At 44.5% G+C, this 24,434-nt stretch overlaps 4 protein-coding genes across 5 annotated transcripts; 2 read left to right on the top strand and 2 right to left on the bottom strand.

Annotated features, from left to right (window-relative positions):
- On the top strand, window positions 1-3,421 carry LOC143001272 (monocarboxylate transporter 13). Of its 2 annotated transcripts, none has more exons than XM_076150778.1 (5): window positions 1-104; window positions 921-1,152; window positions 1,231-1,374; window positions 1,483-2,268; window positions 2,390-3,421. In XM_076150778.1, exons 2-5 carry the CDS (start codon window positions 945-947, stop codon window positions 2,545-2,547), a joined length of 1,296 nt encoding a protein of 431 aa, XP_076006893.1. In that variant the 5' UTR covers window positions 1-104; window positions 921-944; the 3' UTR covers window positions 2,548-3,421. The 2 variants fall into 2 exon arrangements, with proteins under 2 accessions (XP_076006893.1, XP_076006892.1); XM_076150777.1 differs by having other exon boundaries at window positions 826-1,152.
- Window positions 3,422-4,401: 980 nt separating this feature from the next.
- gldc (glycine dehydrogenase (decarboxylating)) lies at window positions 4,402-15,579 on the bottom strand. Its single transcript, XM_076150776.1, has 25 exons — window positions 15,003-15,579; window positions 14,754-14,832; window positions 12,824-12,959; window positions 12,289-12,453; window positions 11,884-11,961; window positions 11,649-11,796; window positions 11,321-11,517; window positions 11,086-11,182; window positions 10,819-10,924; window positions 10,593-10,735; window positions 10,362-10,442; window positions 10,155-10,252; window positions 9,969-10,053; window positions 9,842-9,883; window positions 9,598-9,740; window positions 9,100-9,175; window positions 7,623-7,748; window positions 7,133-7,282; window positions 6,722-6,834; window positions 6,492-6,633; window positions 6,218-6,329; window positions 5,995-6,090; window positions 5,687-5,859; window positions 5,525-5,605; window positions 4,402-5,055 (listed from the first exon to the last, which is right to left on the bottom strand). Exons 1-25 carry the CDS (start codon window positions 15,273-15,275, stop codon window positions 4,915-4,917), a joined length of 3,081 nt encoding a protein of 1,026 aa, XP_076006891.1. The 5' UTR covers window positions 15,276-15,579; the 3' UTR covers window positions 4,402-4,914.
- A 1,625-nt stretch (window positions 15,580-17,204) lies between these two features.
- On the top strand, window positions 17,205-19,614 carry mboat4 (membrane bound O-acyltransferase domain containing 4). Its single transcript, XM_076151112.1, has 3 exons — window positions 17,205-17,829; window positions 18,072-18,296; window positions 18,457-19,614. The coding sequence occupies exons 1-3, from the start codon at window positions 17,708-17,710 to the stop codon at window positions 19,427-19,429; spliced, it is 1,320 nt and encodes a 439-aa protein (XP_076007227.1). The 5' UTR covers window positions 17,205-17,707; the 3' UTR covers window positions 19,430-19,614.
- Window positions 19,615-19,739: 125 nt separating this feature from the next.
- coq2 (coenzyme Q2 4-hydroxybenzoate polyprenyltransferase) lies at window positions 19,740-24,198 on the bottom strand. The gene is made up of 8 exons (XM_076151111.1): window positions 24,063-24,198; window positions 23,287-23,655; window positions 22,772-22,938; window positions 22,418-22,539; window positions 21,318-21,403; window positions 20,532-20,665; window positions 20,111-20,299; window positions 19,740-20,011 (listed from the first exon to the last, which is right to left on the bottom strand). Exons 2-8 carry the CDS (start codon window positions 23,594-23,596, stop codon window positions 19,853-19,855), a joined length of 1,167 nt encoding a protein of 388 aa, XP_076007226.1. The 5' UTR covers window positions 23,597-23,655; window positions 24,063-24,198; the 3' UTR covers window positions 19,740-19,852.
- Window positions 24,199-24,434: the final 236 nt, after the last annotated feature.

Raw genomic sequence — 24,434 nt, 5'->3', positions numbered from 1 at the left:
TGTATGCGGAGGACAGCAGCCGCTGTTCAGGAAAGAAATCGGCGGCGAAAGTTTTAGGAGTGAAAGTCAATTTGTCCTGTGAGGAAACGTCACACGCGGGGCTGGTGAGCGGACTGTTTACATACTTTAAATCAACAAATGGATGGATGAACATAAAATTAGATTTGGACTCATAACATTTAAGAAACATCAGATGTGTAAGGGAGGAAACCTCCCCCTTTCTTGTTTGCTCATGCTTACAAACAAACAAACGAGACTTTGAACTTCGTGAAACTATACTTTTATACTATACTTTTCATTCTACAAATGTGTCCGCTTGAAGTACAGAACGTGACGCAACTCGACTTGCACACATTTTACTTGTATTTTCATTGATATTTACCCTTATTATACGACGGGCATGCGATCGCTAAGGGTCCCAACTGCCAAATAAATGGGCTGGATGTAAACCCACATACATACATACATACATACTGAGAGTGATGTCATTTTTCACCATAACTGTAAAACAGGGGTGGCTTACCCGTCCAGCTAAAAGAGCCACAACAAAACCAAACAACATTTTGGAGGGAGGGGGGGTGAGACACAGGTCTGACCGGTCTGCCTGGGGGAGGGAGGGGGGGGGAGAGAGACGCAGGTCAGTTTGCGCTGCGACCAGCCGGTCTGAGGGGGGAAATATAGAAAAAGTATTTCAGATGTTTATTTTACAATATGAAAAGTATGTACACCAAGAGAATGCTACAAAAGTTCCATATGTGATATTTTCCACAGTGCCCATTTTATTATGCCACTATAACTGGTGTGTGTGTGTGTGTGTGGGCATAGGTACACGCAGGGTACTTTGTATATTTGCGTGTTTTGCATGGTCATTTTCATAACCGTTGCATTCCAGAGAGCTTCACTGCTTGACCCTCATCCAGGCCTAGGTCAAGCCAGAAGAGCGGATGGAGATGAAGTCCAGAAGAGCCGGGCCTCCTGACGGGGGGTATGGCTGGGTGGTGGTCGCATCAGCCTTCTTCGTCATGGGCCTCACCGCTGCTGTGCTCAAGAACTTTGGCCTCTTTTTCCTGGACATTCAGAGTCACTTTGGCGTCCTGAACAGCACCACCTCCTGGGTCACCTCCACTACAATCTTTATGTTTCACTTAGGAGGTAAGAACCTGAACCTGAAGTTCTTCTTCCTAACCAGTTGGCTATTTTTCTAATGCTGTTCTGTCTTTCTCTCTTCAGCACCAGCAGCCAGTGCACTGACTTTACATTCTTCTCAGAGAGTGGTCATCATGGTGGGAGGCCTTCTGACCGCCTCAGGGATGGTGCTGGCATCTCTTGACCTCAGTCTGCCCTGGCTGTACGTCGGCATGGGATTCCTGCAAGGTAACACCCACAGGACGAGGCAAAATTCATTTATTTTGATCTTTGCCAACACATGAAAAGTGTAAATTTGATTGGGTCAGTCATAACATTGTAAACGTCTTTTTCCAGGAACAGGCATTTCCTTTTCATGGATCCCTGCAAACAGCATGGTGAGCCACTACTTTGAGCAATGGCGTCCCATCGCGTTCGGGATTGCCAGCTCAGGGGAGTGTGTCTTTTCCATCATGTTCAGTCCTTTCTTCCAGTGGTTAATTGACACCTACAGCTGGCGGGGTGCCTTGCTCATCATCGGAGGCCTCCAGCTAAACCTGTGTGCCTGCGGCGCTCTCATGAGACCCCTCGACATCACCCAGAGCCCAAACCAGGAGACCTACGGCACAGTAGATGACGCCGCCGTGGTCACACTTAAGAAGAAGAAAAAGCCGATCTTCCAGTTTGCATTGATGAGAAAGCCTGAGTTGTCCCTCTACATTGTGTTTGCCGTCCTTGCAGCTGCAGCGTTGTACATCCCACCGCTCTTTCTCGTGCCCTTTGCCAACAGCTTGGGTATGGACAAATACTGGTCCGCCTCCGTCCTCTCTGTCCTGGCGATGGCCGACCTGGCTGGGAGGCTGTTTTGCGGCTGGTTGGCCAACATGAGGCTGATGAGGAACCTGCAGCTGCTCACCATAATGGTCACCCTGCTCGGGGTGGTGCTCCTGCTGTTTCCTATCACCCACAGCTACCAGGTGATGCTGGTCTTCTCCTCACTGTACGGCTTCCTGTTTGGCTGCGTGGTGGCCATCCATGTCACTTCCATTGTAGATATTGTGGGCTTGGAAGGATTTGACAGCGGTTTGGGACTCTTCATGCTGCTACGGAGCGTCGGTGGCTTTATTGGTCTACCTGCTGCTGGTAAGAATCCTCTCTTTAGATTAGTACAGACATCAATGAATCATTACCTTCACATTCATTCATTCATTAATCAGCAGTCCTGGCACGTTGTGACCTCCTGTTTGTTGCTCTCCTGCTGCAGGCTGGCTGGTGGACCGTAAAGGGAGCTACAGCGCAGCTTTCTACCTGTCTGGCCTCTGCCTCATATCCTCAGCAGTGTTTGTCGCCCTGGTGGACCGTTTGGTTGAGAGGAGGAAAGACACAGAGGTGGCATCAGACCCTGACGTGCAGATCAATTAAGACCTGTAACATGAGGAGCTTTGAACTCTTATAACCTGTGGGTTGGATCAAGCAGCACCAGGGTCAGAAATGTGAGATGGCTGCATCTGTGGGACGAACCACATCTGTTGTTTCACATGTTAGGAAATTAAGGTACTGGTGCCTTTTCACTCTGGTCTGCAGTGTCAATTAAGTATTTTTTATTTTTTTAAATCACTCAGGGAAATTGACCTCACACACATTAGACATACATTCTGTGAAGGTTTTGAGGTTCTCTTAAGGCTTCAGGGAGTGTTTGTCTTTCACCTCCTAGTGATCACCAGGTGAATGAAAGTGTCAAATTCAGTAGAGCTTTGTCTGTCATGTAATAATCTGATGTTTAGATTCAGTCAAATCAATTTCTGTTTTAAAGGAAAATAAGACGCACTGACTTCAAATGTACCTTTAATTCTATTGTATGTTATTGAGTCCTAAAATGTTTCATAAAACTATTTTTAAAGCTAGTCCCATGTCAAAATTTGTCTTTTATCTTTATTATGATACAGGAACTACTTTATAGAACATTCGGAATATACACTGAATTTTGTTCTTATAAGAAACAAGTTGTTATTGTAGATTTAGAATAACCAAAGAATAGCCTCGGCAGGTGCTGTTTGTTAGCAGTTACTCAGTATCTGAGACCTGGTGGGCAGGTTGGTGTGTGGTTGTGATGCAGGGATTCTTTATCATTGTAAGGCATTTTTCAAGAGTTTTGTTTCCAAAATTGTGAAGCAATCTGAACTGTTTGTCATACAAATGTCATGGTGATCTGGTAAAGGTCCAGATGAGGACCCGAATCATTTTGATCTTTTCAGACAACACATTTGATTTAAGCATAAGCACATACGGCCTCTTTCTTTGAGGTCAGAAAAAAGCTAAACTTCAGATTTCTTCCTTTTAAAATTTGGTTAAAGTAGTGTGGGAGAAAATGTACTATATCCATAGCATTATTGTTATAACTATGTAAGTGAACATTATGTCCTTAGCATTAACTGATTGTCTTACAAGAAATCATAGAAAGGAAGTAAACAGTTCTGTTCTTGAAATGATTGTTTTACCAGAATCATTCACTTATCAGAGAGGAAGCAACATTATGTCTTGGCAGGTCACTGTGACATGGTTACTAAGGTAGCCAGGAGTTAAAATAGAACAAGATGAAAGTTAAATATCCCAAGGGAAATTACTGTCCCTGGAAAGGCACCCACCCTGATATAAAAAACATGTTTGCTCTAGGAATAACTAGGTGCATGTATTCACAGAGACTTGTGATGCGTCTCTCCTGTTTGACTGAATAAATGACGAAGCAATCTCAACCGTCTCTGTAAATTCATATTTTAAATAAACTATAGTAGCCCTACATTCAAGTTCGAGTCAAGGTAGACTAATATTTCTGTGCTTTCAAAGGCCTCGATACAAGTACCCTTAAGTTTGAGTTTGTAAACTTGTTATTGCAGTGTGATTGTTGCAGCGTTCAAAAGCTTTAACATGTTCAACTTTGAGGGGCTCTTCCTTGGACAAAGCTGCACTGGTTCACCATGTTGGAGGCAAAATTGGTTCAAAGCTTCCTGTTAAAATTCAATCACACATATCCCCCAGAAGATGAAGCAGAGTATTTTTGTTTAATATAACTGATGGGGGAAGCGCTCTACCAGCCATCACTAGGTGGCAGTGTTGACTCTTTTTTTTGTAGTGCATCTCACCTGCCAACACACGCACACACACTTAAACACAAAATGTTTTAATACCGATATTTTTTCTAAAACAGACAAAACAATTTTAAGATTAGAAAACATCATGAAATTAACCTGAAGACTAACCCCTTTTTCCTGAAAGTCACAACACATTAAAATATATTCATACAATAGATGCAAATATTAACCAAAGCCTACAAGAGAAGTCATTATACGTTTTGTCCATGTTGTGTATTTCAAAGTGAAAAGAAAAAGAAAATGGGAGGAAAAGAAGACGGCTACTTTATACAACAGACTGGAGGCACCAGGGGCGATTTTTGAGATGATGGGAGTAAAAAATTTAACAATGCTCAACTTTGAACGATTTTCAGAGTCGTGTTGATATGTTTGATATAACAAAGTAGTGTCGGTGTCAAAGGGTGCGCTCGTTTTGCTACCTGAGAGCAAAACTGTACACCTTTGTTTGACTGGAACAGTTCGAGTAGGGAAACACCCCATAAAGTAAGTGTGTGTGTGTGTGTGTGTGTGTGTGTGTGTGTGTGTGTGTGTGTGTGTGTGTGTGTGTGTGTGTGTGTGTGTGTGTGTGTGTGTGTGTGTGTGTGTGTGTGTGTGTGTGTGTGTGTGTGTATGTGTGTGTGTTCGTTCAGACAAGGAGTATTTACGAGGAGGCTCTGTTCTCCTCGTAAGGAGACTCGTAGGCATCCATGGGTGGGCAGGTGCACACCAGGTGCTGGTCGCCGTAGATGTCGTCGATCCTGGAGATGCTCGGCCAGAATTTAGTCTCGGGCCTGATGAAGGGCTGCGAGTGTGGAAAGAGGGATTAGTGTGAAAAGAAAAACAAAATGTGAAGAAAAATATGGACTAATGTTACAAAAATCCATCAGCTGTCTCAAATGAAAACTCATTGGCTTCTCTTTGTCTGCCTCTGGTCTCTGTTTCTTACTTTAAATCTTTCAGGGCGCCGGATTTTACTTGGATTCGTCTCAGAAAACATTTAAAGTAAAATAATGTGCTTTACTTTCTATTTTGTGAGTTTAACTACATTGAGGGGGAACTTTATTGTGATGCATCTGCTGAGGGTTGACTGGTGAGGTGTACACCATTATATTTATATTATTTGTATTTTAATTTGGTAAATTCCAAGCCATCATCACTGGGTGAGCAGTTTCCAAAGACCAAGTGGAATCCAAAGGCAGCCAATGTTGCAGTTTTTACTTTATACCGCTAGGTGTCGCTGAAGATTACAAATAACTTGACACGGCACTCACCAAGGGGAAAGCAGCCAACTCCCTAGAGTACGGTCTGTCCCATGTGGAGGAGGAAACGCAAGCTAGAGAGTGAGGCGCCATCTACAAACACACAAAGAGTTCAGGTTTCACCACAGTTGTAATACATTTTTAACCCAAACGCACTTCGAGACAGTCATTTACCTTGAGCGGGTTGATGCGCGAGTCCATCCTCCCCTCCTCAATGTCTGAGATCTCCTGTCTGATACCAAACAGGGCGTCACAGTATCGGTCCATTTCAGCCTTGTCCTCCGACTCAGTAGGCTCAATCATGAGAGTTCCAGCCACAGGCCACGACATCGTAGGCGCGTGGAAACCTGGAGACCAGCGCAACGAACAAGGATCAGAATCATTTGTCATACTAAAGTAAAGGCCCTGTGTCTGCAGTGTTAAAACAAGTGGCTGAGTTTAAATCATCTCCTCTTAAAAGGAAGTGTGAACGCTCATCTTACCGTAATCCTGCAGCCTCTTAGCCACGTCCACCGCCTCAATGTTAGCCGTCTTCTTGAACGGCCTCACATCCAGAATGAACTCGTGGGCGCAAAAACCTGTCCAGAGCCGCAGAGAAGCAAAAGAATAGACACTGAAGACAACGCGGCGCAGAAACCGATCAGGCCCCCGAATCGCTTTAACATTCTTTGGATATTGATGATAGACTATTTTAGTATGCCTCACCTTTCCTGCCCCTGAAGAGAACCTTGTAGTGACCCTCCAACCTCTTGGCCATGTAGTTTGCGTTGAGGATGGCCACCTCTGTTGCATGAACCAGTCCCTTGGCTCCCATCATCTAAACCAAACACACACACATTGATGTGTTTACACTGATCAAATGAATGAGTTCCCTCTCATTTTTGAAAGCAGCTGCCAAAAAGAACAAACTTCAGGAACATGGGTGCTAAGATGCGAGCACACCAGGAGCCGTAAACATGACATGATGACCTCTGCTGACCTTGATGTAAGCCCAGGAGATTGGCAGGATGGCGCTGGAGCCCCAGGGGGCAGCACTGATGGTGCCCAGTGAACTGCTGGTGTTGACGGAGTGCATGGGGACCACCGGGTGGCTGGGCAGGAATGGAGCGAGGTGGGCCTTCCTGATGAAGGAGTGCAGGGACGTCATGAGCAAATATGACCAAAACAAAAGTTGACACTGAATTCAAATGTGTCCCCCGTCTGTCTTACACTCCGATTGGCCCCATGCCAGGTCCTCCTCCACCATGAGGGATGCAGAAGGTCTTGTGTAGGTTGAGGTGGGAGACGTCTGATCCATAATCTCCAGGACGACACAAACCAACCTGGGAGATGGAAAGAAAATCACCATGTTTTGCTATTTTCTACCATCAAGCAATATTAGGGTCCAGAGAACAATGAGTCTCACAAACACTCTGTTCAAGTTCATGGGTTCAAGGGTCTGTGATCCTGCCTGTGATAGGTGGCGGGAGAGCTGCTGTTGTAAAAGCCCCCGTCATTACAGAGATCAAAGGTCACCTCTTCATTCACATGATAACACACACACACACCTATAAACCGCTATCCCACCGTCCTTCAGTTTGACAAGGAATTGCAAGTTTGTAGAAATGACTCTGCTCTCACCTGTGCGTTCATATTGGCGCCATCCAGGTAAACCTGACCGCCGTTCTCGTGAATGAGATCGCAGACGTCTCCGATTTGCTCCTCAAACACGCCAAAGGTGGAGGGATAGGTGATCATCATGGCCGCCAGATTGGCTTTGTGCTTGTCGACCTACAATAGAGGACATTGGGGTCATTCACTGAGTCGGCTGCATTGTTCCGAGGAACGACTTATCCCACACGCAATCACACAGATTCATTAAAGACTAAATGTATCAGAGAATTAAATGGAATAGCCGAGAATGTACTCCGGTTCTTTGCAAAGTTTTATCTTGGCTGATCCATATCCGAGGTCAAAAAGGTTACAGCTAAAGCTTCTTATGTTTGGGAAGAGGTGAAGAGTCTAAAGGGAGCGAATCAGATAAGCAGGCTGGATTCTGAGACTAGTAAAGGGTAGCAGCCATGGCAACAACTGAAACATACGTCGTCAACCAATGTTCCCGAGGGCTTACCAGGGCCTTGAGGTGCACCAGGTCAATGTTGCCATCCTTGTCCACCTCCACCACCTGCACCTTCATCCCAGCCATCTGAGCGCTGGCTGGGTTGGTGCCGTGGGCCGACTTGGGGATGAGACACACCTGAAGAAGAGCCAAGTATCAGTGAAACAGGATGAAAGAAGGGCAAACACCAAACCGGATGAGCGACAGGCAGATCTTTAATACTGCAAACAAGTTGTGTTTACACTCGAGTATCGTTACTGTAAAGGCTGCAGCATTTAGAGGCTAACGCTCGATTAAAGATTGAGTTCAACTTCTTGACAACAGTTCCTTTGCTTCCCTTTTAGAGACCAATAAACAATCAAAAAAAAGGAGTTATCATTCTATCTCATCTCCTCGTGCCATTTAAAACATCTAACAAACAATTACCCTGATTGAACTCCAAACAGTAGCTGGTGGGTTTTTTTCTTTTGATGTGTTAATAACAGATAAAAGGCTGTTATACTGTAGAGTGAATCACATGGGAGGACCTTTGCTCAGACCCGTGACCAGGCTTCATCTGTGCAGTGACTCTTCTTAGTCTGGCCAACAACCCCCGACACCACCAATGTTTAACCTGCCTGCAGGGCACTAACTGATTTTAGCCCTTATTAGGGCGACCCTTCTGGTATTTTGCAACTTAGTCACGCATGGAAACTGGGGCAGTAACAAGTACGGATTGGGTAACGTTGACTTATCAGGGAATCAGTCCTCGGCTGCGAAGTCTTAAATCACCAAATATGGAATCTTCACTCGTCGTGTTTTCAGCCCTTTGCTTGTACAAACGGTGGCCAGGTTGGACCTTGACTTAAGGGACCAGGCCACTATCTAAGAAGGACTGGAGGGAGTTATTAAATCACAAAGGCCACACTGCAGGAAAGAATAGTTATGCAAGATGGTCTTTAATCTGCCTTATCTTTCTTTGTCCTCACGCTACTGCTAATCTGTACATGAAGATACAGAAAAAGTTTCCACGCAGGATCACTGAACAATCCGCCCTGTCAGATTGACCTGCAGCCACAACTACTGACTGTACTGTACTGAACTCACAGGCTGATACGACACTTCAATGCCTCTTTGTAACCTCCATCAAGCAGGCATTCGGTCTATGTGATCAGGCAAATAAACTACAGGTAATAAATCAATAACTTATCTGATAAACATGGAACAAGCTACCGGTAAAGGAACGGACATTGCTCTAAGGGTCTCTTTCATCTTCAATTGCACTAATGAGAAAAATACCAAAGGAAAATGTGTCTGACTGCATTTCTGTATTTTGTTTGGTTGCTTACAGCTTCAGTTGGGGAAGAAGCGGCAGCTGCATCAATAAAACACTGTGTTGGCTCACAGAATTGGCTAAAAGCAAACTTTTAAACCACTTAACATCTCACGACACAGACCACTTAGACCACTTCTAGCTGTTTTTGTGACCTGTAATCAGCACCGCACTTACATTTCTCTGGGTTTCTCCCCGTGAGTTCAGGTAGGCTTTTATAGCTGCCAGGCCGGCATATTCTCCCTGAGCACCACTGTAAGACAAGGCAAACTCTGCATGGTCATATACAACACACACACACACTTGCATCAGCACAGTTCAAAGATCAGTCTGCAGACACCAAAAGGGGAGAAAAGATGGAATTAATGGATGATAAGTCTGTAGGCTAGTGAAGCAGAGTGTGCTATGGCCCAGTGTTGCTGATAAGTCAAATGGTGATAAAAAATAAAGCAAAGGTGGGCGGGTTTGTGCTGCATCAGCAGAAACGACACTGTTACTCTTTTACTGTGGCATTGATTAGAACACCTATAGGAGCTCTCAATATGAATTAGGAGTTTACCTGCGCAGTTTAGACACCGACGGCCTGAACCAGAGTCATTGACTTTAATGGGACGGCTGTCATATATACACAAGTAAATATCTGTATAAAGTAGTAGAAAATATGATATAATATACCTGTTAGGCTGGAAGGAGATCTTGTCGTAGCCCGTCACTTCACACAGGTCCCTCTCCAGCTGGCTGAAGAGCTTTTGGTAGCCCGCCGCCTGGTCCAGAGGCACAAAGGGATGAATGTTGGCAAACTCCCTCCAGGTGATGGGCTAACAACCGGAGAGAGTGAGAGAGTGGGAGAGTAGAAATGATTATCCAATTTTCCAAAAGCAACTTCATTTGAATTCTTGTTTTGATGCAATAGACTCACCATGAGCTCTGAGGAACTATTAAGCTTCATGGTGCAGGAGCCCTGAAGAGGAAGAACATTCAGTCACTCACAAGCTTGAATCTCGGTGATTGTGAACAGTGATTGTGTGACTTCAGGTGAGACAAACCAGTGGGATCATGCTGTGCACCAGCGAGATGTCCTTGTTCTCTAGTCGCTTCATGTATCGCACAATGTTGGTCTCGGAATGGTAGCTTGAGAGAGGGAATCGACCAAAAATTAGGACTACGAGCTCCGATAACACTCAATCCTGTAAAGTGGACAATTGTGTCACGCTACGACTTCATTCACTGACCTGTTGAAGACCTGGTGTGTGAGGTACTTGCTCGTCCTCTTGAACGGACTCGCCATGACCCCTTTGACCCGCTCGCCCATCTTCTCGGCTATCAGCTCCTGAGAAATGCAGCACGGACTTATACCACAACCGTATTTCGACTTATAGCATCAAATGATTGACAGCGCGTTGGATGAGAGGAGAATGAGGGTGAAAAGCAAAACATACAGCTGAGGACTCGCAGCCAAAGACCCACAGCAGATCATCCAGGTCCCTCTCAGTCACCGTCTCATCCAGAGAGACGCCCAACTGTGGAAGGAAATCACAATCAGCGGCCATCTCTTGCTACTCGACACTTCCAGCTCAATAATGAATGCATGAACTAAATGAATGATGCATGACACTCTGACCGGGGCGGGGGAACTTAATAATGGACGTGCTGGCTAGACGGTTGCTCACCACTCCCTCGGAGAAGACTCGCAGGTTGATCTGCCTCTGCACGGCTCTTTCCTGAATGTCTTTGGCCGCATGCACGCTGCAGTTGATCTTCAGCGTGTCGAAGAACGAGTCGCTGTGCAGCCGGTGTCCTGCTCTCTTTAGACCTGGAACGCAGTGTGGCGGATATGCAGAGTTACACCTTCATTCAGACATTAAGCCCGAGATTTCAACAAAACAACCCGCTTACCTTCGGCGAGGATCAGAGCAGCATTGTGCGTCCGCTCAGCGATGTGTTTGAGTCCCTGTGGTCCGTGGTACAGCGCAAACATGGCTGCCATGTTGGCAAGCAGAGCCTAGAAAGTGGCAGGTTTGATCACTACAGCAGGATAGATGGTTCACAGAGATTTCTATTCTTTACAGGTCAAAGGCTTTAGGATGTGTGTTTCTCAGCCGCACTGAAATCTCCTTTTGCAATTTCCACACACAGTCCATGTAAATGTGATTGTGCTCATACCTGGGCGGTGCAGATGTTGCTGGTTGCTTTGTCTCTGCGGATGTGCTGCTCTCTGGTTTGCAGAGCGAGACGATAGACTTCTTTGCCGGCCGCATCCCTGAAAAGCAAATATAGGCTCAAGTCTTAGACCGGCTGACACTGATAAAGGAAATGCACGGCCTCTATTTTCCTCCAAAACCTCCAGTCCAGATTGAAGCGTTTTGGCTACTCGGAGCCGTGACAAGTTGCCTCTCACCTGGTGACTCCAACCATTCTGCCGGGCATCATCCGGACCAGATTCTCTCGGACGGCGAAGAAAGCGGCGTGCGGGCCGCCGTAGCAGAGAGGCACTCCAAACCTCTGTGAGCTACCCAGAGCGATGTCCACACCAAACTCCCCCGGTGGGCGCAGCACACAAAGGGCCAGCAGGTCCGTGGAACAGCAAGCCAGGGCCTGAGCACGGAAACAAACGGAGAAAGAAAGACAGACGCACGCATTCATTCCCTGTTTTTTGATATCACATTCTATGATTTCTGGGTATTTGCAGCTGTTTTGAAGCAACATGCATTTTCTTCCTCCCTTACCCCTCCTTTGTGTGCCCGATCCACAAGAGCAGTGAAGTCCTCCACCCTGCCGTCAGTGTCTGGATACTGGAACAGCACACCACTCACATCCTTCCCACTGAAGTCCATCTCATGAGGCAGCTTCAGCACCGTTTTCACCCCGATGTAGCTGCGAAAAACAGCAGTCAACACAAGGTAAGACTTTGATAAGTAGAAGGGATGTTTGTGTGCACTATCCTGAGTGGACCGTACATACTTTGCTCTGGTCTGCACCACCGCAATGGTCTGAGGGTGGCAACGTGGGTCAATGAAGAAGGTCCTTCTTTTGTTCTGTCTGGGAGGAGAGAACACAGATGGCAACGTTAGGAAGAGTTTGACCAGAAATCCCATCTAGATTAAAAAGCATTATTTGCCTACACCCATTATCTCCTCTACTGAAATGTGTTTTCATAGCGCTGCTCTGTCAGATTAACCCCCTAATTATGCTTCATTCATTCAGATTATGATCCAATTTGTGACACAATTGTTGCTCTGGGGCCTCTGCTTGTGCTTGAGACAGTTATCTAGGTCAGGCGTTCCCAAATATGTTCAAACTGGACAGCTAGACCTCTTCTGGGCCTTTACAAAATGACTCCCCGGGTCCATGCGAGTGAGTGGCTACCTGTGGCACAGCTGCATGGCCTCAGCAGCAGCAGTGCCTTCGTCCAGCAGGGAGGCGTTAGCGACGGGCAGGCCGGTGATGTCGCCGATCATGGTCTGGTAGTTGAGCAGAGATTCGAGGCGACCCTGAGAGACCTCAGGCTGGTAGGGTGTATACTGAGTCACCCTAGAAACACAGGACACAAGGACAATAGCACAACCTTGGTTGTATTCAGGGAGCAGAGACAAAACAATGGAGCGCAGTGTGTGTGTGTCTGCGTGAGAGGGAACGTGGGCCGTTATCGTCTGAATTTGTGAGAAAAGCGTGTTTATTCCAGAAAGGCTGTTTGTTTGGTAGGAGAAGGGACAATCATCAGATCTCACGAGTTAAGTCTTGGGTTTAAGTTAATTGGATTACAAAGTGTGAGTTCAAGAGCCAAGTCACAAGACAAACACCGACATATGAATAAACCCAGATCATATTTGTGTTCTCACACCACTGTTACAAGTTAGACCAGAAATATCTTCTTCAGTAATTAGAGCCTGAAGTCACTCACCAGCCTGCGTTCTCCAGGAGATTGCGTTGAATAGGTGGCGGCACTGAGCAGTTGTAGTATCCCATCCCAATGTAGGAGCGCCACACCTGGTTCTTTGATGCAATCTTTTGTAGAGTTTCCAGAATCTCATTCTCGCCTGTGAAAGGAGAGATGGTTCACTTTGCCTGACATGATGATGATGGATTCTAGCACATTAGGGTGCGACACGATTCCTTAGGTGTTTTTGACCATCATCTGTATTCATGATCAACTTGTGCATGTGGTTGTAAAGGACAATCATATTCATAACAATAAATAACTGATAATATGAAACAAGTTGTGCTTCTGATGAACAGCATCTCGTCTCACATCTGATAAATTTGACTTTGTGACTCAAAGAAAGTGAGAGAGAGATTGGCATTTTAACAATACAACAAGGTCAAAAAAAGGAAAATTAAACACTCAAAACTGAGATTTATCTTCTACACATTTCTCTCAGTGTCACAGGCACAACCCCTGTCTTCACTCATCCAGACACATATATACTGTAGGTTCTTTCCTGACGGCGAGTTCCTAAGCCTCATTCCCCGCTGCTGGGAGTGAGCGCTGCCAATGCACAGCCAACCACACGGATTCCTCCGGCCTTCCCTGGCTGCTTAGCAACGGCGAGGAATGAAAGAAGCCCTAACTATTCTTGTTTTCATTACAGACAGACACCTCTAGTGCTCGGTGACGACAGACGACCAGAATCTATTCATCCATCTTCAACATATATGCATATTTACGGCTCTTGTAAAAAAGACAAAACAACGCACGTTTGACTCTGTGAAGCTGCTCGGGTTCAGTGAGTCAAATCAAATTCAAATTAAGCAAAGAATGTAGTGGGTCATGAGCAGGTTCACTGAGGTCTGTGCGTGCATGAGTGTGTGTGTGAGCGGGTTCACTTCAGTAGGGACTCTGCTGCTCTCCCATAGTCCTGGAGTTATACAGGGCAACAACACAAAAAAAAGCCTGGTTGCAAACTGAAGCCCTATACAGCCGAATAAGCGAAAAAGCTTCTGTCACTCGCTTTATTGCTTTGTGAAGGCGAAGCAGACAGAGAGGGAGGAGTGGCGTTCCATAGGAATGCATCTGGTTGTAGTTTCAACTTGCTTTACTCAATAACAAACACATTAAAATGCAGCATTTCCCAGAGGCTCTTTGCTCATATGTGACCTACATTTAGTTCAGGCTGGAGGTCTGGTAAATAAAGGATTCTTTTATAATTGTTTCATATATGCATCTCTCATATAGTAGACATTCTGTACAATAACACATCTTAGCAGACATTTGTGTTTATGAGCACTATTTTTAATGGATTTCCTGCCTTAATCTTAAGCATTTCAATCTGAAAGTCTTATTTCTTTGTTTATATGACTGCTTCACTAAACTGTAATTTTTTTTAAAACATAATTTCATTGTATTAGGCAATCAGCAAACTCCAATAAAGGCGATGCGTTTGGTGGTCAAACATACGCGCATTGCTCTTAGGAAAACAGGGAAAACGAGGCAATAAAACCCAAGTCACCTTATTAGGAACCCCCTCGGCTGTGATGTAATGTGAACGCTGCAACCAGATTGAACTGGACTTGGGACTCAGGGGCTAAACTTTACACTCCAGTTGCCATCCTATAAGCATCGCTCTTCCCAACAGGAGATTGGTGCCGCTTTTGCAAAAACAACTCCAAATATGTTCAAAGGAAGACTTAGCCTGGCAGCGCCGCGCACAATAGAGCAGCAACCTACATTTCAGCCTCTAATTTTCATTTCATGCTTCGGTTTAAAATGCGGGAAACCTCACAATGAACACCAGCTTCCTTATTTACATCCTTTAAACAACATGTACCGTTTTACGAGAGAAGAAGAGGAAGAAGAAGAAAGATGTAACATGTCGACAGGAAGGAGCACTTACACACTGGATCATCCATTTTCATACTCTTCTGGATTCGGATGGAGCCTGGCACGGTGTTTTCGATTAACTCGTCGATCGACTGTAAACAAAAGCATGATGGATCAATAAATAATATCAATACAACAAAAAAAAAATTGAAGACCAAAAATAACTGGGCATCTCTTCGAGGTAATGGTGTTGATCTTGCTCTAGACAATGAAATAAGACGCAAAGATAAAGTGTCCAAAAGGTTCAAATAGGAAATCCTACCTCGAGTCCGAGCACATCGAGCATTTCTCTCTTCTCCCTCTCACCTGGACCGATGTGCCTCTCAGCGAAATCATCATGTCTGGGTAAGATTCTGTCAATCTGTCTGGAGGAGGAGAAGACAGCGGTGGTCCGCAGACCCCGAGCTTCAATGTTTCGGTTCCTACACTGAAGTTTCCACACCATGCGGCTCTTGTCCCTCACATGTCTGCAAGGTACGAGAGGATTCACCGACTTGGCGAAGAAGAGCCCCCAGGACTTCGCGCAGCTCTGCATCTCTGATCTGTTCGAAAGAATCGGGGAAGGGAGGAAAAAAGAACACAGCCTCCCTCACTCGGGTTAGAGTTTCTCCTCCTCCGTGAGTGAAGCGATTTCCTCTGAAAACTCTGGGTGACTCCATCAAACTGCACGCTTTATACGCCCGCACAGTTACCCACCAGGAGCCAATCAGAGCGCCAGGGCCAGATGACGTAGGTGACGAGCCTCAGACGAGCGGCTCAACTTTCTCACGTGCCCACAGTCCACTAGTAGGAAGGGGATGATATCAGTCCAAACATTCCACAGAAGGGCCACTCAAACCTTATTTACTCAAAACGTATTAATCCCTGGGGCGGGGGCGCTAAAAGCGGAGCTAGAGTCGTCTGTGCCATGGAGCAGCGACACACATGAAGTGAGGCAACGCACCGTGATATTGCAACATAGATTATAAATAAATATGTAGGCCATCACACCACAAGACAAAGCATTTGCCAGTGAGTGGACATGTACACTTAGCGGTTCTCAAACTGTGCGATGTGTATTAGTAGTGGTACGCGCAGCGGCAGCACCCCCTGGTGGTACACTAGAGTCCCCAGGAAGTTACCTAACAGAATCCAAACAGCATTAAATCTATCTGGTTTCAGGGACACCAGTCGACCTCCAAGATCAAAATGTCACGAAGCTGCCTCACTTCTGATCGAAAGTGTGTCGCCATGGTAACTTATACTCCACAGCTAGCCTGGTGCGGAGCAGGTTAAATTCCAGTTTAATCAGGTTGTACTATAAAATGCCACCTGTTGACTAATCAGCTCCTTTGTAAATGGGCGTCACCGTACCTGCAGAATACCCTTGATTAAGGTGCACGTGTGTATCATTAGGGCGATGGACAATGCACAATACCAAATAAAATACACAATACAGATACACACACACACACAAGGACAGTGATGAGTCATTCTTTCGTGTAAGAATTGGATAAAAGGTATTGTGATTGCGTCAAGATTTTGAATATAAGGAGTAGGAAGTAAAATTTGAAGACAGCTGTGATACTAATGAAAAAAAATAGTCTGCTTGAAGTATGAGGTGTGGATGGCAATTATTGTTGTCAGTTTTAAGTTATTTCAGTGAACATTGTGAGTTTTTTTAGGGGTTCAAGTCTGCAGAGCTGGGGACCCTCTTAGAATTGCATATTTTTTATTTTTAGTATGTGCTTAAAGTATATGAGGCTCAGAAACCATAAAAGCTACAGCAACCAAACTTAGAACACAGGTGTAAATTTCACCCACAACTCAGCCAAAAACTAATTTATAGTCACTGACCAGATGGTGGCATTGCATTAATAACCACTTTTAAGTTTTGGCCTATAACCCTTTGAACTGTAGATCATAGTCATTGGGTTTAAACGTGTATCAGCGTTGCTCATTTTCACTTGACTAGAATGTAGTCATTTGAATTGCATTTGAAATCCAACAATTTCTCTCATCACAAATGTTTGCATGTTGAATGTATGGGCCGAGTATTGAGTATCTGTAAAAGCATCTGTTTTTTCGTGTTTCTTCCTGTTTTGCTATAATTGTGCAAACTTGCAATGTCTCATGAATACCAAGGAAAGGCAACTGTACTGTGCTAATCATTAGTCACTGATACTGCTTCTTAATCGGAATGGTTCTTCCTCTCTATGCAGATCACCTCCTTTACTACTCTTTCAAACCACCGTCTTCTCTGTCCAGGCTGTGTACATTGTTGTCCTCAAAGGAGTATCCCTTGTCCTTCAAGTGTAGGTTAACTGCCGAGTCTTGTCCTGAAGTGCTTGTCCTCCTGTGTTGAGCCGTGCGTCTGTTTAGTGGCTGTTTCGTTTCCTCCGTGTACAGGTCTGTGCACTCCTCACTGCATTGGACTGCATACACCAGGTTGCTCTTCTGGGGTATGGAGTCTTCAGGGTGGAACAGTTTCTCTAAGTGTGTTGCAGGTTTTGAAAGTTACAGGAACACAGTGTTTGTTAAACATCCTCCTTAGTTTCTCAGATACTCCTGACCCATATGGAATGAGGATGTTTTTGAGTTGATGATAAGAGCAGGAGCAGGAAGGGATTTTGTTGAAAAATGAATTCCTGCATCACCTCCCAGTGAAATCAGTCTATACACTCTACAATCTACACTCAACACCCTTACGGCCTTATGAAAACTGAAAACTGTGTAAATGCGTGCTTGTCTCCGTTACTACAGTTGCTAAAATATGGATGGACAAACATAGCTTATCACATATCACTAACAAAGGCAAACATAAAGACCTGCTTTCATTTCAAGCATCAATGGAATGTCAAAGATAGCAGCAGGTTGCAAAACAAACATTTGACCTCTTTAATAGGGCCGATGCAGCGGAAGATACTTGAACATCTGTTATTAGTGGCACTATTCATTTGCCTGTGATATTCACCCGGTGACTCTGACATGGACGTGGTGGACTCGTTATATGACCAACATCAGTTCTTGATGCAACAATTTCTTTCACTTCCATTCGCTTTGCTGTTCTACTTTCTTGCTAAACATGGATATCTTACACTGATTTACAGGTATGACATAATCCCAGTTAAACACAAATCAATCTGGACTTGTATTGCAAACTAGACAGATGCTTAAAATGTTTTGGAGAGTTTATAAAGCTGTGTGCCAACTAACATTTCAGTGAATCCCTTTTAGATTTTGTAAGGTTCATGCAGGTTCATTCTATTTTAAATCTAAATAATCCTATCCTATATGTAATAAGGTCAATCTAATAGGAAGATAGTGAGTCTGACAGTCTTCATCTCAACAGGTACCTGTTTGTTTGTGTTGGAGGGTGCGTCCTGGCGGTTGTCACAATGGGCATCTACAGCCTTCTTCTGTTTGCCTCCACCTTTGTCTTTATACTGCTTGTTTACTCCAACGGGCCCACTTCCATCCATGCCTGGGTGTTTGGAATCCAGATGTGGTGGCAAACCTTCTGGCACCTGATTATACAATACAGTGAATACTACCTGCACGAGCCCGTCAGCATCAGGTACACATCTTCACTCGGTTACATTTAATCTCTGGAAATATCAATGTATTATTGAAACAAACCAAGATTACATAGTGCAGTGGCGCAAGTAAAGCGCCACTGTGCAAGGGACACTCCTTTGTAAAGACGGTAAATCTGACTAATACACTTGTTCTTTCAGGTTATTTCAGGCTGTGTCCTGTTTGATGCTCATCACTCAGAGAATGACATCATTCTCCATGGATCTTCAGGAAAAACTGCTAGTGGTGCCAGGTAATGCTTGGCCCCAAGGGAAGTCTTGGCTCAGCTTGCTCCCTTTAGTTAGCTACATCCTAAATTTCACCACGCTGCTCGGAGGTCCATTGTGCTCCTACAGCCAGTTTGTGTCCTTTATTGCGGGTGTCAGTCCTGCACCCAATCCATTGGTTATAGATTCCCTCAAGGTAATGCTGGTGTTATTGCTGGAATGGTTTAAGTATTGTCTTGTTTATGTAATGAAAAATTCCCCATACGATCCCTCCAACTCTGGTATAATCTGGAGCATCACATGGGTCTGCAGCCTGGGAGTGGTTTTGAGGATCCAGTATTACTCACACTGGAGGATCAGTGAATGCCTCAATAACGCAGCCGGGCTTGGCGTTAGGGCCAATTTATCAGTTGAACGACCAAACTGGAGCAGTAATTCAGATGGAGATTTTTGGACCATTGAGACATCGAGTCGCATCTCTAAAGTCGCCCGCCAATGGAACGCCACAACATCTTCCTGGCTGCGTCGGCTGGTGTATGCAAGATGCAGAGCTGCCCCGTTGTTCATGACGTTTGCATTCTCAGCTTGGTGGCATGGTTTGCATCCGGGTCATTTGGTGGGGTTTTTGGCCTGGGCAGCAGCGGTGAAGGCAGACCACCACATACACAGGTACACACACCCAAGGCTTTCATCCACATGGACCAAAGGGTTGTACACCTGTTTCAGCTGGATAAACACCCAAATGATTCTTACTTGTGTTGTTGTGGCAGTAGAATTTCGAGACATGTCTGGTTTGAGACTCTTGTCTGTAACATATTTGGGTCTGTTTCCACTTTTAAATATTATACTGCTCTTCATCTTCACTTTAAAAAACTATGTACTAAGGAGTCCTTTTGAACACTTGTGATTGTACGTAATTTACTTGGTGTGTATAGTTTGTAGTTTGGGTTTCTGTTTATGCTATCAGCGTTAATATTACTGACTAACCATTAATGTGAGTGTCGACTTAGTGTTTTGTGTTTGTGTGCAGTTATCTAGAGCCCAGATTACATGGCTGCTTAACAGAAATGTGTAAACAAATGTGTTGCTAATTCTATATAACAGGAATGATTAATTAATTCTTCTCAATAGTCAATGTAATTGTGAAACAGGGAATCTCTCTGGATTTTCTTCTATTGGGAAAATAGATTTATAGACTTGAAAACAAAGAAGCTGACTGTAGTTTTTGTTGGCTGCCCATTGAGCTTTATTTAGAGTAAAAACACCTAAATATATTTTACAAAAGGCTATCTGGTGCCTGTGTAATAAATATCACTTTACATGATCTCACTTATCTGAGTGTTTGCAGTTCTTCATTTAGCACTGATGTCTCTCTTCTTTTCCACAAGTTACCAGTGACTATACCTAAAAACAACAACAGTCCAAGGTTTCTGTTTGACGCAAATTTCTTCCAGCAGTCGTCTGGCTTGTTGATATCTAAAGTGTAAATCTACGGGAGAAAGGAGAAGTCGTCATGGTGATGTAATAATGTTTGCACTTTTCAACTACCTATGATGGTTTTCACACTCCCGAGTAGCACACAGCTTACCTGATGGCCAAGGTGAAGGGCCACAGTGGACAACACAGCATAGTAAGGAAGAGTCTGTTCTGCATTGATCCCAGCCACGACCAGTCCTGACATCATGGCCACCACAAAGCCACTCAGCCACGGTTTAGTTTGCTCCTGGAACCTCAGTGCAGTAGACTTGACTCCAATCTTGAGGTCGTCATCTTTGTCCTAGTGTCAAGAAGATGGACATGCCAGCTATTACCTCAGGGGCTGTACAAACAGAGGAAGTACCTGTTCTATAGTGATTAGCTTTTACTGTCATTGTCATCTCACGCGCATACAATGGATACGGTATGTGGCTCCGGGTTGCCATCTACAGGCCAAAGTAGCAGTAGCAGCGAGCGCCACGTTGCTCCCTGCAAGAAAAACATTGAATTGAGAGAAAAGGTCCCTCCTTCACCTGATGTGCATAGATGGTGTCGTATATCAGCGTCCACATGATTCCAGAGAAATACAGAGGGAGGCACACGGACCAATCACAGGCTCCTTTGACAGCAGACCAACCCAGCAGTGCTCCCCAGTTGAAGGTGAGGCCTAAAACCGTGAAGAGTGGGTAAAGCCGAAGAAAGTAAAAGTCCAGAGTGAAGAGGAGGGAAAACATTCACCAAAAGCTTCTATTAATTCCTTCCAGTTTGATATGGATGAGTTCAAATCACTCATTAGGATATTCCCAAATAATCAATTATGTGCACTTTTAATTGACAAGTACAATGGTTCCCAAAGTGGGGGGTGCGCCCCCTACTGAGCTATTGCGGGGCGGGAACACCCCTCCCCCTAAGACAGACCAGCCGAGCCGCATTGTTTCATATCGTGTGCCCCGCCGCCCCGTGTCAGACCGATCGGCCGACCCGTATGGCGGGGCGCGAAACAATTCTGATCTATAAAAGGGGGGCCCTGCAGAAAAAGTTTGGGAACCACTGGACTAGTAGATTACAATCCGTTCATTATGACAGCCCTAGGGTTGATGCAAAATTAAATACCATCAATGAATGCATACAACCTTGGAATTGAATGTATTTGTGTCAGAGACATGAGACACATTTGGGCAGAGAGATGATATCCAAAGTCTATCCGGGGTGAGTTACAGGCCGATATGAGAGAACATTCGTGCATTTCTGAAACTCTATTGACATGAAGAAGCGTTTATGTGACATGTAGAACAATGCAGGACGATCTTTATATTCACCCAACACAAGCTGTGGCCAGTAAGTGATCCTCTTCATCAGCGGGTAGGTGACGACAAGGGATAATGACGCAGCTCCAAGAGCTATACTGTGATGAGTGTAATGAAATCAGTCAGTACAAACACAGTACATCCTTTCCTCTTCTCCATTAGGCCCCTTTAAGTCACAGGTCTACGAATGCGGACTGTAGACCAGCTTGATCCAGTACATGTTTCATTGGCAACAGTGGTAGTAACTTAATCATGTGAGGCCTCTGAGAAGGGGAGAGACAGTAATAACATGAGAGGATAAGACATCTAGCGGGGATAAAGCCAATGAAAAACGAACCCTGTGAATACCATGGATGACCCACTGATATAGTATCAGGAATAAACTACGTAAATGTACCCATTACCTCAAAAAGTCAAATCGAGCCAGAGGACAATTTGTACTTGCCAAGATTTTTGAAGCACTCAGCGTTCTCACTATCGATTATTTTCATTGATTAATGTATGGATGATTACGATTACCAATTGAGTTGCCAATTATTGTACATGTATATACTCTGCAGATTAGTATGTGTCCTTAATAGAGAGACAAGGATAAATTGAAACTACAGCCTAATCCCAATGTAAGATCATTCATATTTGACATAGCTATGATATTGGCATTTAAGCCAGTAAATGGTGCACTGTCACTTTAAGAGGCTTGGCAGCTCGCAGCCAATGACAGTTGCTTCTTCTTCAGCATGATGCAGATGGTTTATCTTTAGATATATTTTCCAATGTGTTCTCAAATTAGTATGTGTGTCAACTTTGACATCATTCATGATTGTATTCATGTCTCCCATCTCCCACTACTATTATTTGGTAATGCAAATAAAATAAAAACTAAATAAAAGATTATTTGTGATTATTTGACCCAGCCCTATTCACATTTGTGCATATTTTACTATTTACTCTCGTATTTGTAGATTAATTTCCACTTTTGCTGCATTTAAAAGCTGCTTGGAACTTTTCTCTGTTAGTATTCATTTCTTGCTTCCTTTCCTTTTTGATCTTGGGCAAATAAAACCAAAACTTAACAGACCAGAACTCATGAAATGTTGATGTTCACTGAATACCTGTAGTAGTTGAGACAGAGAAGAACTCCAAGCGCCAGAGAGAGCTGCCCGCCCAGGAAGACCAACGCCTGCATCCGAGAAATCTCCCCTGAGGCAATGGGACGAGTGGCCGTCCTGCTCACCTGTTAATGCAACAGTCAGTCAGTCAACAAACTTCTCTAAAAAAGAGTCCATCTTAATGTTATCTTCTTATTGCTTGTTACCATCTAATTCCTCTCATATAGCATATACAGTAAACGACAACCAACATCTTACATATCTTTACTCTAATGTGAATATCAGCAGAAAGTACGCAATCCATGAAGCCTCCTGTTCTTGTCAGCTGTTATGTGCATGGCTGTTGGCCAGCTTTACCTTCTTGTCAAAGTCCTTATCCCACATGTCATTGATGGTGCAGCCGGCTCCTCTCATCAGCAGAGCGCCTGTACCAAACAGAGTGAGCATGCCCAGATGTGGGAGGCATCCAGGATCAGCCGCCAGAGCAATGCTCCAAGTACATGGCAGGTACAACAGCCATGTTCCTAAATGCCACAGACGCAACAACAACAACAACAACAACATGTGTGAATGAAAGAGACAGAGAAGTCAAGAAGGCATGCACACTGAGTGAATACAGATACTGAGCAAGTGACAGGAGGGCCATTAAATCCAACTGTTAGTCTGGATTATTCACAAATAAGGTTTTTGCGATTTGTGTGGCAGCTGATTCCAACATTTTTGTAGAGGCAGACCACATTGAGCCTAAATGTTAAATGGTTGATAATAAACAACCATGACTTTGTTCACCGCAACAGTACAGATAATCCTGCACCAACACTCCACTCATATGGACAAAACACAAAGATAAAAACACACAAATGTACACACACCTATGGGTTTGTCCAGTCTCATCAATCTGAGGTAAGGCTGGACAGGTGCAGGTGCTGAATTCACAATTGTAGCCGCTGATAAACTGAACTGTCTTTTCCCATAGCTTTCTGTTCCACGCAGATTGACTGATGGACGGAGCGCGCTCTTGCTGTAAAATGCTCTGGGACCCGAGTGAAGAGCATTTGGAGTTCCTCTGTCCTCGTGGAGGCAGCTGTTAGACAGAGAGGACAGGCCGGAGCAGCATGTCCCATAGTGGAGCCTCCTCCAGGTGCTCAGAGTCAACCTGCTACACAGCCCGACTGACAACATGGCGTCTCTCACGTCAGATCCACATCATCTTTTTCTCTTCTACCTTAAACCTGCTACTCCTAAACAAACACACAGTGACAATGCAGAGGATCTCACAATGGTTTCACAAATGCTTTTCACACAGGAGAAAGATTTCGCTTACACTGGCTTTTCTTTTGTGCTGTAGTTCATCAGCACCTCAGATTTGTAGCAGGTGTGTGTGTGTGTGTGTGTGTGTGTGTGTGTGTGTGTGTGTGTGTGTGTGTGTGTGTGTGTGTGTGTGTGCGTGTGTGTGCGTGCGTGCGTGTGTCAGAGAGAGAGAGAGAGAGATGGGGCAACAAAAGCTGGTGTCATAGTACAGTATCATATAAGGTAACTTGCTGTCACACTAGCAGTTGACAGCCAATCAAACCTGTTGTTACATACATCGTTCAGCTGACTTATGTTGACTAAAATGACTGAAGGTGAATTAAAAAGATAAATATACTTGCAGTAGAGAGAATATGGAGTCAGACTCGTCACGACATCGGACAATAACAGTAGAAGCTTTGTTTCCTGTAGGAGTTTGGACAGAGGTGCTCCTTGTTTTCAGACCATGGACCCTGCGCTGCTGTAGTGGTACGTCCCTCCATTGTTCCGTAGTAAACATGATCCCTGCCCGGAACTAATAGTCACGACACAGCACGACCCCTGCACTATTACTATCATTTGTTTAATTTAAAAGGCAATTAATGAGAGTGGCAACCCAGCATCAAATAAAATAAATGAATATTTATTGATCAATATTATAGTGAACATAATGCATTCATTATTGATCAGTCATTTCCCGTTTGGGTATGCAATAGTAGAGTAAATTAAA

The sequence above is a fragment of the Genypterus blacodes genome, unplaced genomic scaffold (genome assembly GCF_046128005.1).
Source record: "Genypterus blacodes isolate CSIRO-AG114 ecotype Tasmania unplaced genomic scaffold, CSIRO-AGI_Gbla_v1 ptg000053l_1, whole genome shotgun sequence".
Classification (NCBI taxonomy): domain Eukaryota; kingdom Metazoa; phylum Chordata; class Actinopteri; order Ophidiiformes; family Ophidiidae; genus Genypterus; species Genypterus blacodes.
The sequence above is the reverse complement of the archived record's forward strand: the minus strand, read 5'-3'. Positions and strand labels throughout refer to the sequence as shown.

Bases quoted from the DNA above. Each gene is read 5' to 3' on its own strand.
- mboat4 (XM_076151112.1), top strand. From the start codon at position 17,708: ATGGACGTGGTGGACTCGTTATATGACCAACATCAGTTCTTGATGCAA. The intron at 17,830-18,071 runs GTATGACATAAT...TCATCTCAACAG, and splicing joins TATCTTACACTGATTTACAG to GTACCTGTTTGTTTGTGTTG. The intron at 18,297-18,456 runs GTACACATCTTC...TTGTTCTTTCAG, and splicing joins CACGAGCCCGTCAGCATCAG to GTTATTTCAGGCTGTGTCCT.
- LOC143001272 (XM_076150778.1), top strand. From the start codon at position 945: ATGGAGATGAAGTCCAGAAGAGCCGGGCCTCCTGACGGGGGGTATGGC. The intron at 1,375-1,482 runs GTAACACCCACA...GTCTTTTTCCAG, and splicing joins CGGCATGGGATTCCTGCAAG to GAACAGGCATTTCCTTTTCA. The intron at 2,269-2,389 runs GTAAGAATCCTC...CTCCTGCTGCAG, and splicing joins TATTGGTCTACCTGCTGCTG to GCTGGCTGGTGGACCGTAAA.
- coq2 (XM_076151111.1), bottom strand. From the start codon at position 23,596: ATGTTGTCAGTCGGGCTGTGTAGCAGGTTGACTCTGAGCACCTGGAGG. The intron at 22,939-23,286 runs GTGTGTGTACAT...TGTGGCATTTAG, and splicing joins GAGACTGGACAAACCCATAG to GAACATGGCTGTTGTACCTG. The intron at 20,666-21,317 runs GTGAATATAAAG...TCACGGTTTTAG, and splicing joins CTGGCCACAGCTTGTGTTGG to GCCTCACCTTCAACTGGGGA.
- gldc (XM_076150776.1), bottom strand. From the start codon at position 15,275: ATGCAGAGCTGCGCGAAGTCCTGGGGGCTCTTCTTCGCCAAGTCGGTG. The intron at 14,833-15,002 runs GTAGGATTTCCT...TTTTGTTTACAG, and splicing joins TCGATGTGCTCGGACTCGAG to TCGATCGACGAGTTAATCGA. The intron at 6,634-6,721 runs GTAAGACAGACG...CTCCTTCATCAG, and splicing joins GGCATGGGGCCAATCGGAGT to GAAGGCCCACCTCGCTCCAT.